Raw genomic sequence first — 13,523 nt, 5'->3', positions numbered from 1 at the left:
CATGTTATTTGTTATGCTCCACAAATAAGTGAAACCATATGATACTTGACTCTCTCTGCTTGACTTATTCCACTCAGCATAATCTCTTCCAGTCCCGTCCATGTTGCTACAAAAGTTGGGTATACATCCTTTCTGATGGAGGCATAATACTCCATAGTGGGGGGAGGGGGACATTTTCCTTATCCATTTGTCCATTGAAGGGCATCTTGGTTCTTTCCACAGTTTGGCGACCATGGCCATTGCTGCTATAAACATTGAGGTACAGATGGCCTTTCTTTTCACTACATCTGTATCTTTGGGGTAAATACCCAGTAGTGCAATTGCAGGGTCATAGGGAAGCTCTATTTTTAATTTCTTGAGGAATCTCCACACTGTTCTCCAAAGTGGCTGCACCAACTTGCATTCCCACCAACAGTGGAAGAGGGTTCCCCTTTCTCCACATCCTCTCCAACACACGTTGTTTCCTGTCTTGCTAATTTTGGCCATTCTAACTGGTGTAAGGTGGTATCTCAATGTGGTTTTGATTTGAATCTCCCTGATGGCTAGTGATGATGAACATTTTTTCATGTGTCTGGTAGCCATTTGTATGTCTTCATTGGAGAAGTGTCTGTTCCTGTCTTCTGCCCATTTTTTGATATGATTATCAGTTTTGTGTGTGTTGACTTTGAGAAGTTCTTTATAGATCCTGGATATCAGCCTTTTGTCTGTACTGTCATTTGCAAATATCTTCTCCCATTCCTTGGGTTGCCTCTTTGTTTTGTTGACTGTTTCTTTTGCTGTGCAGAAGCTTTTGATCTTGATGAAGTCCCAAAAGTTCATTTTCACTTTTGTTTCCTCTGCCTTTGGAGACATATCTTGAAAGAAGCTGCTGTGGCTGATATCAAAGAGGTTACTGCCTATGTTCTCCTCAGGATTCTGATGGATTCCTGTCTCACGTTGAGGTCTTTTATCCATTTCGAGTTTATCTTTGTGTACGATGTAAGAGAATGGTCGAGTTCCATTCTTCTACATATGGCTGTCCAATTTTCCCAGCACCATTTATTGAAGAGACTGTCTTTTTTCCACTGGATATTTTTTCCTGCTTTGTCGAAGATTATTTGACCATAGAGTTGAGGGTCCATATCTGGGCTCTCTATTCTGTTCCACTGGTCTATGTGTCTGTTTTTATGCCAGTACCATGCTGTCTTGGTGATCACAGCTTTGTAGTAAAGCTTGAAATCAGGTAACGTGATGCCGCCAGTTTTGTTTTTGTTTTTCAACATTTCCTTAGCGATTCAGGGTCTCTTCTGATTCCATACAAATTTTAGGATTATTTGCTCTAGCTCTTTGAAAAATACCGGTGGAATTTTGATCAGAATGGCATTCAAAGTATAGATTGCTCTAGGCAGCATAGACATTTTGACAATGTTTATTCTTCCGATCCAAGAGCATGGAATGGTCTTCCATCTTTTTGTGTCTTCTTCAATTTCTTTCATGAGTGTTCTGTAGTTCCTCGAGTACAGATCCTTTACCTCTTTGGTTAGGTTTATTCCCAGGTATCTTATGGTTCTCGGTGCTATAGTAAATGGAATCGATTCTCTAATTTCCCTTTCTGTGTTTTCATTGTTAGTGTATAAGAAAGCCACTGATTTCTGCACATTGACTTTGTATCCTGCCACGTTACTGAATTGCTGTATGAGTTCTAGTAGTTTGGGGGTGGAGTCTTTTGGGTTTTCCATATAAAGAATCATGTCATCTGCGAAGAGAGAGAGTTTGACTTCTTCCTTGCCAATTTGGATACCTTTTATTTCTCTTTGTTGTCTGATTGCTGTTGCTAGGACTTCTAATACTATGTTGAACAAGAGTGGTGAGAGTGGGCATCTTTGTCGTGTTCCTGATCTCAGCAGGAAGGCTGTGAGCTTTTTCCCACTGAGGATGATATTTGCTGTGGGTCTTTCCTAGATAGATTTTATGAAGTTCAGGAATGTTCCCTCTATCCCTGTACTTTGAAGCGTTTTAATCAGGAATGGATGCTGGATTTTGTCAAATGCTTTTTCTGCATCAATTGAGAGGACCATGTGGTTCTTCTCTCGTCTCTTATTGATTTGTTCTATCACATTGATTGGTTTGCGAATGTTGAACCATCCTTGCAACCCAGGGATGAATCCCACCTGGTCATGGTGGATAATCTTTTTAATGTGCTGTTGGGTCCTGTTTGCTAGGATCTTGTTGAGAATCTTAGCATCCATATTCATCAGTGATACATCTGGTCTGAAATTCTCCTTTTTGGTGTGGTCTTTGCCTGGTTTGGGGATCAGGGTAATGCTGGCTTCATAAAAAGAGTCTGGAAGTTTTCCTTCTGCTTCAGTTTTTTGAAACAGCTTCAGGAGAATAGGTGTTATTTCTTCTTTGAAAGTTTGGTAGAACTCCCCAGGGAATCTGTCAGGTCCTGGGCTCTTGTTTTTTGGGAGGTTTTTGATCACTGCTTCAATCTTGTTATTAGATATCGGTCTATTCAGGTTGTCAATTTCTTCCTGCTTCAACTTTGGGAGTTTATAGTTTTCCAGGAATGCATCCATTTCATCTAGGTTGCTTAGCTTACTGGTATATAACTGTTGATAATAACTTCTGATGATTGTTTCTATTTCCTTGGTGTTAGTTGTGATCTCTCCCTTTTCATTCATAATTTTATTAATTTGGGCCTTCTCTCCTTTCTTTTGGATGAGTGTGGCCAATGGTTTATCAATCTTATTGATTCTTTCAAAAAACCAGCTTCCAGTTTCATTGATGCGTCCTATTGTATCTCTAGTTTCTATTTCATTGATCTCTGCTTTAATCTTGATTATTTCCTTTCTTGTGTGTGGAGTTGGCTTAATTTGTTGTTGATTCTCCAGTTCTTTAAGGTATAGAGACAGTTGGTGTATTCTGGATTTTTCGATTTTTTTGAGGGAGGCTTGGATGGCTATGTATTTCCCCCTTAAGACCGCCTTTGCTGTATCCCATAGGTTTTGGACCGAAGTGTCTTCATTCTCATTGGTTTCCATGAATTGTTTAAGTTCTTCTTTGATCTCCTGGTTGATCCAAGCATTCTTAAGCAAGGTGGTCTTTAGCTTCCAGGTGTTTGAGTTCCTTCCGAACTTTTCTGTGACTGAGCTCCAGTTTCAAAGCATTGTGATCTGAGAATATGCAGGGAATAATCCCAGTCTTTTGGTATTGGTTGAGCCCTGATTTGTGACCCAGTATGTGGTCTATTCTGGTTCCATGTGCACTTGAGAAGAATGAGTATTCTGTTGTTTTAGGGTGGAATGTTCTGTATATATCTATGAGGTCCATCTGGTCCAATGTGTCATTCAATGCTCTTGTTTCTTGATTGATTTTCTGCTTGGATGATCTGTCTGTTACTGAGAGAGGCGTGTTAAGATCTCTTACTATTAATGTATTCATATCAATATGACTCTTTATCTTGGTTAATAGTTTTCTTATGTAATTGGCTGCTCCCATATTGGGGGTATAGATATTTACAATTGTTAGATCATCTTGGTGGACAGTCCCTTTAAGAATTATGTAGTGTCCTTCTATATCTCTGACTACAGTCTTCAGTTTAAAATCTAATTTATCTGATATGAGAATCACTACCCCAGCCTTCTTTTGAGGCCCATTGGCATGAAAGAGGCTTCTCCATCCTTTCACTTTCAGTCTAGGTGTATGCTTAGGTTCAAAATGGGTCTCTTGTAAACAACATATGGATGGGTCCTGTTGTTTTATCCAATCTGCAACCCTGTGTCGCTTTATGGGTGCATTTAGGCCATTCACATTGAGAGTGATTATTGATAGATACGTTTTTATTGAAATCGTGTTACCCGTGAAGTCTTTGTTTCTATAGATTGTCTCCATATATTTCTGTTCAATGATATTCTTAGGATTTTTCCTCTTTTATAGAACCCCTCTTAATATTTCCTGCAGTGTCGGCTTGGTGGTCGCATACTCTTTTAAACCTTGCTGGTCGAGGAAGCTCTTTATCTCTCTATCCATTTTGAATGTCAGTCTTGCGGGATAAAGTATTCTTGGCTGCATGTTCTTCTCATTTAGTGCCCTGAATATGTCTTGCCACCCTTTTCTGGCTTGCCAGGTTTCTGTGGACAGGTCTGATGTTATTCTGATGGGCTTTCCTCTGTATGTCAGGAACTTCTTTGTCCTAGCTGCTTTCAAGAGCTCCTGTCTATAATTATGATTCATCATTTTCACTATTAGGTGTCTTGAGGTCTTTTTAGATTATATAATCTTGGTGGGAAACCATTCTGCTTCTAGTACATGAACGCTGGTTCCATTCACGAGACTGGGGAAATTTTCATGGAGAATTTGTCCAACTATATCTTCTAGTCTTCTTTCTTTCTCCTCCCCCTCAGGGATTCCAGTAATTCTGACATTGGAATGTTTCATGGCCGTCATTTATTTCCCTGATTCTGTTTTCGTGGCTTCTAAGCTGTTTGTTCCAGGCTTCCTCCTGATCCTTTTTCTCTGTTTGTCCTGCAGATCACTAATTCTGTCTTCTGTCTCAGTTACCCTAGCTTTTAGAGAATTTAGATTAGATTGGAACTCATTAAGAACATTGTGAACATCATCCCTGGTGGCTTTCACTTCTGCCCTAATCAATTCCATTTTGTCATCCATGGCTTCTACAACCTAGCTATTGCCTGGATAACTGTTAGCCTGAATTCCCTTTCCAACATATTGTCTATGTCGATAGCCATTGGCTCTGTTGCAGAAGGCCCAGTCTCTGAATTTTTCTTCTGTTGGGCATTCCTCCTCCTAGTCATTTTGGTGAGAGATGGCTGAATGGATGTAGCTGAATGTATCGACCGTGGTGCAGGCAAGATGCACCCTGGAATGCTTCTGAGCAACCAAGAGTCCCCACCAAAAAGAAAGAAAAAAAAAGAGCGAGAGAGAGAGACAGGAAAAAAAAGAAAGATAAAATAAAAGAGAAGGCCCAGCCCAAATGGGCCCCAAGGTAAGATTTATGAAGTATACAAACAAAAACAGACAAACAAAAAGACTGATAAAAGTAGATGAGAAGAGATAAAAAATAAATATATAAAAACAAAACAAAACAAAATAACCTCATCAAAAAGAACCCAAAAGAATACACAGAAATACTGGAGGAAGAAAAAGATGGAAGAGTGGTTATAAATTCTCAGTGTGGGCAAGGAAGGTTATTTTGATTCTTCCTGGATGTATCTTGATATCTTTGTTAAAGGACTCAACTTTCCTAAGATAAAGGGGGATTAAAAACTGGTTTACCTATAGGGGTAGCATTGATTGGGGCAAGGGGATTACCTTGAAGTTTAAATCTATATGAATATTAAAAAATAAAAATAAAAAAAAGAATAAACTAATAAAATTAAATTAAATTTTAAAAAATTTAAAAATAGAAAAGCAAAAGAAAAACACAGGTATATTTATCAAAAAGTTCAAGTTAAAAGGTTATTATGGAATTTGATGTACCGGAATTTGATGTAGATAATTAAAGAATTATCTATTAAAAAAAATGAACCAGAATAGTGGGAACGAATTAAAAATAAAAGTTGTATCTATGAAGTAGTGGTGGTTGTTCTCTTGTCTTTTGTTGTTGTTGTTGTTGTTGTTGTTGGCTTTCTGGGGGAGGGGCCTGCCATGTGGGTTTTCAGGCAGTGTTCCCTGAGTTAAGTCCTCCTGCCCCCATCAAGGGGGTGGGCTCTGAGGAAACCGGTTTTTCAGGCTTTTGTTCTCTGGAGGTTTTTTTGTTTGTTTGTTTGTTTGTTTTCTCTCCCCTTGGCAGCTTTTGATGGTTTTTGGAGGTTTAAAGGAAAGTAAGCTGCCCCCAGACCTCCCTCTCAGAGAGAAGCCTCAGTCTGTTCCCCTCTGGGTGCTCCAGAGCACATAAATTCCCCCTCAGCCGCTGGCAGAGCACGTTCCCAGTCACGGTCCCTGGGGACACAGGAACTCCTGCTTGTACCCAAAACCATGATAGCCGTGGCTGTCTGGGCAGCTCCAGACTGCCAGAGAGGTTCCAAGCAGCAATCACACACTGAGATTTTCCCAATGGCCCGGGTTGGGAGTGCTCAGACTCTCCGGATCTGAAAGAGTGCAGGCTGGTGCCCGCACACACCTCTCTCAGGGGAGGGTGTGGGGCGCAACTCAGACTCTGGTAGCACAGCGAGCAGAGAGTGCAAAAGGCTGTGGTTTTGCCGGATGGCGAGACTCCCTGAACCTCACAGGAGCTGCCACCCAGACGCTCGCTCTCAGGTGTGCTGGCGTCTCAGGGACCAAGACCTGGTTTCTTCACCGCACTCTCTCTGGCTCAGCGCCAGGGGTGGCTGTCCTGGGTCTGGGGGACTTAAGCCCCTGTCCCTAACCACCTCGATTCCCACAATTCCCCCCCATGATCCTTTGCTCTTTTTGAGTGCTTTCAACCAGACTCCAAGTTAATGCTGGTCCCCAGTCGCAGGGCACTCTCATACTTGGGGATTACTTTCCAATGGGTCGCTTCTGGTGGCTCCCTCCCCCTTTTGTTTATCTTCTGATATCAGTCCAATGTTCCCACTCCGCTTTACCTGCCCACTGCCATCTTCTGCCCCTGCAGAGATCCAGAAGTGTATAATTCCAATCTCAGGCTGATTTCATGGGGGATCGGAGTTCTTTGGTAGGTAATCAGCTCACTTTAGGGTACAGGTTGAAATGGCGCCTCCTCCTACTTCCCCGCCGTCTTGTCTCCCCTCCCCCAATACAGTTGTTAAGTCAATGATAGATTCATTAATCATGAGCCAAATCTCAATTACCATATTAACCACAGCTGAGATTCTTTCAGACATTCCAATGGGACCAAGACAGCAACATAGCTTTGGAGTTAGAAGAAATGTGAATTCTGACTCTGGCATTTGCTCAAAATGTAATCTTGGAAAGTAGGCTAGTTCAAATCCAAAACAGAATTTATATTATTATTCTGACTGATCACTCCACCAATTTGTTCTTGTTCACTTTCACAATGTTTTTCCTCTGTTTTAAAAACTTGTTTGCTTCCTCAGATTCTGCTTTTATTTTTTAACATCTTAATTTTATTTTTTTCAGTGTTCCAAGAGTCATTGTTTATGCACCACACCCAGTGCTCCATGCAATACATGGCCTCCTTAATACCCACCACCAGGCTCACCCATCCCCCACCCTCAATCCCTCCAAACCCTCAGTTTTTTTTTCAGAGTCCACAGTCTCTCATGCTTCCCCTCCGATTTACCCCACTTCACTTTTCCTTTCCTTCTCTTAATGCCCTCCATGTTATTCCTTACGCTCCACAAGTAAGTGAAACCATATGATAATTACCATCTGCATGGTTTCTTATATTTCAGAATATTTCCTTATTCAAAATACATAATTATTGGGGCACCTGGGTGGCTCAGGGGGTTAAAGCCTCTGCCTTCGGCTCAGGTCATGATCCCAGGGTCCTGGGATCGAGCCCCGCGTCGGACTCTCTGCTCGGCAGGGAGCCTGCTTCCCCCTCTCTCTGCCTGCCTCTCTGCCTACTTGTGATCTCTCTCTCTGTCAAATAAATAAATAAAATCTTTTTTAAAAAAAACAATTATTTCAAAATTATAACATGGAAGATTACAAAGTACTTTCTGTATACTATCATACTAAAATTGATGGAGGAAAAATGAATTTACACTGTATACTTGCTAAGTTTGGAATTACCTGGAAAAAATAGGTCAGAGCCTCAGGCAAGTACAGTTCTCCACAGATAAAAAGAAGGCTAGTATTCACTGTTTTCTTTTTTTTAATAACAGAATGAAGATTTCTTCTGTATGTATTTTATCAGCTAGTTTGAAGGGTGGCACTAGCATGCCCCTCCTTGCCAATCATCTCCATGCAGACAACTTATAAGAACAGAAGCTGAGGGGGTGCTGGGTGGCTCAGTCAGTTAAGTGTCTGACTCCTGATTTCAGCTCAGGTCATGATCTCAGGGTCATGTTAAGCCCCATATCAGGAGTCTGCTTGTCCCTCCTCCGTCCCCCCCACACCCTCCCAACTCACACAAATATACTCATGCTTTCTTTAAAATAAATAAATTTTTAAAATCTTTAAAAGAAAAAAAGAATGGAAACTAAGAACAAACAATGACTTCAAATTTCTCTAAAACTAAAGTGCAACATGTCATTGTTTCTGGTTATTTAGAAAAATCATGAAGGCTCGTAAGAAGGTAAAGAGTACTATGAAGGAACCACAAAATTTAAAACCTAATGACAGAAAACAGAACATGCAAAAGGCTCTTTAAGGGTATCATAATAAAAATACATGTAATGCTTTAGTAATAATTTATAAAACAGCTCCCCTCTGTTATATTCAAGTTCTCCAGAAACTAGATTTAAAAGGCATTATTCAAGCTCATTTAGCTACTTTTAAAAACTCAAAGGAGCACAACAATGCTGAAAAGATAATCCACTTCTCCCCCTATCTATTCTCCATCAGTCGCCAACATCTATCAATCACTTACTTTGGTTTGCCAAATGTTTAAATAAGCATAATGTATCCTTTTTGGTAATACATGGAAAATAAGTATAAACAATAAGGATAGGTCTATGTAAGGTCTACATAAAACTGCCCACTGGACACTTGTATATATTTCGTCTCCTCCTTCTAGATATCTCATTAAAATGACAATAAAAGAATTTTCTTTTTTTTTTTTTCTTCAAGTTTTTATTTCAATTCCAGAGGAGAGTATGCTTATCTTGAAAGGTCCTAGGGGTACCTTTTTGGCTCAATGGTTATGTGTTTTGCTCTTGGTTTTGGCTCAGGTCATGATCTCAGGGTCTTGAGATGGAGCCCTGCATCAGGCTCCAAGCTCAGAGTGGAGTGGGCTTAATATTCTTTCTCCCCTCTCTCCCTCCTCCTCTGAGCTCCCCCACCCTGCTTGCAGGAACACTGTCTCTCTCATTCTCTCTTTCAAATAAATAAATAAATAAATAAAACCCTTTAAAAAGGGTTTTTTTTTTAAGATTTTATTTATTTATTTGAGAGAGAGAGTGCCCACAAGAAAAAAGAATGAGCAAGGGAGAGGGACAATCAGGCTCCCCACTGAGCAGTGTTCATGACCTGAGCTGAAGGCAGATGCTTAACTGACTGAGCTACCCAGGTGCCCCTAAAAAAATTTTTTAGGTGCTTGAACAGTCGATTCTGGAAAAACATATATCCAAATGACCAATAAGAATATGACAATGTATCCAACCACAAAAGGAAGCAAGAAAATACAAATTAAAATCATGAAATGGCTAAAAATTTTTAAAGACTAACAAAATCATGTTGGCAAGGATGTGGTACAACAGGTATTAAACAGTGTAAACTGGAATTTAAGACTTACTTTAAGAGCTCATAATTCTTCTCATTTAACCTCACAGCATTTTCTCTCCAAAATTTCTCAGATTTGTGCACAGGACTCCACTCCAATCTTCCAGATTTAAGTTCTGAACTGTATTCATCAAATGAGCTAAAAAAATTTTTAAAGAATTCAAAGTTTAGGAGAATCTAAGAGTTACTCGAAACTTAAGCAAAATAAAACATTTTACCATGTCAACTATACCTCAGTAGGAAAAAAAAAATCTTCACTGATGATTTAACTGCAAGGACTGGCAAACCTTTGTACATTAACAAACTACCACTAAACAGTTTCAACAGCCTGAGTAATCTTTAATAAATCATGTGAAATTTACTCAAGGTCCTAATGTCCAATACTCCAGTCAATTTGAATGCTCATCATGAGATATTAAAGGGAGCACCTGCTTTCAAATCTTTATCCTAATAAATAAATGTATACCAGCAAAGTATCTGATAATCTAGCAGTTTCCACCATGCCACTTAAAATACTGTATCTGCCAGCCCACTAGATACATTAATGGAAATTTATATAAAAGTACATTACCTAAGTATAAAATAAAATAGCATTTTCTTATACTACAAATGTCATAAACCATACACCACACTATACAAATAAAAATACACATATGAATATAATATTGCATGATGTGATTACATACACCGCAAAGGTAATTCACTAAATTAACACATTACAAACACATTTGTTTTTTGTTTTTGTTTTTGTTTTTATTTTCAGCATAACAGTATTCATTGTTTTTTCACCACACCCAGTGCTCCATGCAATCTGTGCCCTCCCTAATACCCACCACCTGGTTCCCCCAACCTCCCACCCCCTACCCCTTCAAAACCCTCAGGTTGTTTTTCAGAGTCTGTAGTCTCTCATGGTTCACCTCCCCTTCCAATTTCCCTCAACTCCCTTCTCCTCTCCATCTCCCCTTGTCCTCTATATTGTTTGTTATGCTCCACAAATAAGTGAAACCATATGATACTTGACTCTCTCTGCTTGACTTATTTCACTCAGCATAATCTCTTCCAGTCCTGTCCATGTTGCTACAAAAGTTGGGTATTCGTCCTTTCTGATGGAGGCATAATACTCCATAGTGTATATGGACCACATCTTCCTTATCCATTCATCCGTTGAAGGGCATCTTGGTTCTTTCCACAGTTTGGCGACCGTCGCCATTGCTGCTATAAACATTGAGGTACAGATGGCCCTTCCTTTCACTACATCTGTATCTTTGGGGTAAATACCCAGTAGTGCAATTGCAGGGTCATAGGGAAGCTCTATTTTTAATTTCCTGAGGAATCTCCACACTGTTCTCCAAAGTGGCTACACCAGTTTGCATTCCCACCAACAGTGGAAGAGGGTTCCCCTTTCTCCACATCCTCTCCAACACACGTTGTTTCCTGTCTTGCTAATTTTGGCCATTCTAACTGGTGTAAGGTGGTATCTCAATGTGGTTTTGATTTGAATCTCCCTGATGGCTAGTGATGATGAACATTTTTTCATGTGTCTGGTAGCCATTTGTATGTCTTCATTGGAGAAGTGTCTGTTCCTGTCTTCTGCCCATTTTTTGATATGATTATCAGTTTTGTGTGTGTTGACTTTGAGAAGTTCTTTATAGATCCTGGATATCAGCCTTTTGTCTGTACTGTCATTTGCAAATATCTTCTCCCATTCCGTGGGTTGCCTCTTTGTTTTGTTGACTGTTTCTTTTGCTGTGCAGAAGCTTTTGAACTTGATGAAGTCCCAAAAGTTCATTTTCACTTTTGTTTCCTTTGCCTTTGGAGACATATCTTGAAAGAAGCTGCTGTGGCTGATATCAAAGAGGTTAGTGCCTATGTTCTCCTCGAGGATTCTGATGGATTCCTGTCTCACGTTGAGATCTTTTATCCATTTCGAGTTTATCTTTGTGTATGGTGTAAGAGAATGGTCAAGTTTCATTCTTCTACATATGGCTGTCCCGTTTTCCCAGCACCATTTATTGAAGAGACTGTCTTTTTTCCACTGGATATTTTTTCCTGTTTTGTCGAAGATTATTTGACCATACAGTTGAGGGTCCATATCTGGGCTCTCTACTCTGTTCCACTGGTCCATGTGTCTGTTTTTATGCCAGTACCATGCTGTCTTGGTGATCACAGCTTTGTAGTAAAGCTTGAAATCAGGTAACGTGATGCCACCAGTTTTGTTTTTGTTTTTCAACATTTCCTTAGCAATTCGGGGTCTCTTCTGATTCCATACAAATTTTAGGATTATTTGCTCCAGCTCTTTGAAAAATACTGGTAGAATTTTGATTGGAATGGCATTAAAAGTATAGATTGCTCTGGGCAGTATAGACATTTTAACAATGTTTATTCTTCTGATCCAAGAGCATGGAATGGTCTTCCATCTTTTTGTGTCTTCTTCAATTTCTTTTAGGAGTGTTCTGTAGTTCCTCGAGTACAGATCTTTAACCTCTTTGGTTAGGTTTATTTGTTTTTAATTAAAAACAAAACCCCTGTGCATATGGCAAACTGCAATGCAATTTAACTCAAAAATCATTCACTATGTATCAAGCAACTTAACTACTCAAAATTTTATAATATAAAAAATGTTCAATGTTGTTAGCCAGTGGACAGTGACAGGACAAGCTTGAATATCCTTTCAAGTGAAAACTTAAAAAAGAATTAGCCATTTCAATACTGATTGGTAATTCGTAATAACCAGGATTTTACTGGTCAAGTTGAACAGAGTGTCTTGTTGAATAAAGTAGTAATTTACTTTAATGTAAAGCCAGTCAGTGTAAGAAGTAAGATAATATCATTTAACATCAATATCCTAAACCTATAACAGCAAACCAGAGACAAAGCACTTTCACCTGCTCCCATCACCCTACTGGCATTAATGTAAATACCAGTATTTTTCAAATTATCAAATTCAACATGAGAAATCAGTAAGTATTAATAATCGGGTAACATTGACTAAATAATTTAGAAAGCTAAGTATCACTAATATTATTTATTTTTAAAAGAGATCTTAAATCATTATTATAGGAGAACTGATAATAAATTTTTTAAATGAACTTATAAAATATAATTTATAAAAACTGCAAGTCTACTGCTGGCCGGACTACTTTATTACAATCAATTTATTCATATTTAAAATTATAGACAAACAAAAAATCATTTGCTTCTCTCCACAAAACTCATTACAAATCACTGATGTGAGTGATACTCCCCTCTCCATAAAAGCATTTGGGCCTTGGGATTACAAACTGTATTGAATTATCTGGTAAATTTACATTTCTGGAACATATACTATACTGAAGTCATTTGCTAGACACTTGAAAACTCACAACAAATCCAAGGTTAGAATTTTTATTGCTATTTTACCAAAAGGAAAACTGACACTTTATAAAGTCAAGAAGCCTGTGAAGGCTACACATGAAGAAAGTAGTCAAACAATTCAAACTTGGCTCAGCCTCACTCCCAAACCCAAATCACCTACAAAGAAAGATCTACTTCTAGATAGTCATTCCCTTCTAAAGATGTATCGATAGTTTAAAAACAAAGAATACATAGGTTTATGGGAAAGACCACCAATACATTATGAAATAAAAAGGAACAAGGTCCAGAAGAATATACAGAACTCCATTTGTATGTGTGTTTATCATGCTGGAGGGGCAGGGCTAGGTTTTTTGGAAGCAAACATAGGAAATGAGGCTGGGGACAACTACGTGGAAGAGACATGAAGTCCCTTCTGAACTAAACCAGGATTCTTTCTTTTTCTTATTGTATTGTACATCATTTGAATAATTTTTAATATAAAAAATAAATAGAGGCACCTGGGTAGCTCAGTTGTTTAGGCGTCCAACTCTTGATTTCCACTCAGGTCATGATCTCAGGGTCTTGAGATCAAGCATCATACTGGGCTCATGCTGGGAATGCAGCCTGCTTAAGGTTCTTTCTCTCCCTCTCCATTTGCCCCTCCTACCCAACCACCCCCACAACTGCCCCCACACACACAAACACAAACACACTGCGTGCCCTCCCTCTCTCTAAAAATAAAAAATAAAGGATACCAACAGGAACTTACAAAAGCAGGGGAAAAAATACTCATTTCATTTATGGCCAAACGTCCTCCACAAATTAATAACCAGTACTGC

The 13,523-nt window shown here is 39.1% G+C and overlaps 1 protein-coding gene across 4 annotated transcripts in view; it reads right to left on the bottom strand.

Moving 5' to 3' along the window:
- Positions 1–13,523, bottom strand: part of ATP6V1H (ATPase H+ transporting V1 subunit H) — a 147,085-nt gene that overhangs the window by 64,742 nt on the left and 68,820 nt on the right. For 3 of the 4 annotated variants that reach the window (XM_080801765.1, XM_080801766.1, XM_080801764.1), the window contains one exon: positions 9,365–9,490. The exons of the other annotated variant lie outside the window; for it this stretch is intronic. In XM_080801765.1, coding sequence (XP_080657891.1) covers positions 9,365–9,490 — 126 coding nt within the window. The remainder of the gene's footprint in view (positions 1–9,364; positions 9,491–13,523) is intronic. 4 annotated transcript variants of the gene reach the window in all.

Source organism: Martes martes, assembly GCF_963455335.1.
Source record: "Martes martes genome assembly, chromosome: 4".
Lineage (NCBI taxonomy): Eukaryota > Metazoa > Chordata > Mammalia > Carnivora > Mustelidae > Martes > Martes martes.
This window is presented reverse-complemented; position numbering and strand designations above follow the sequence as displayed.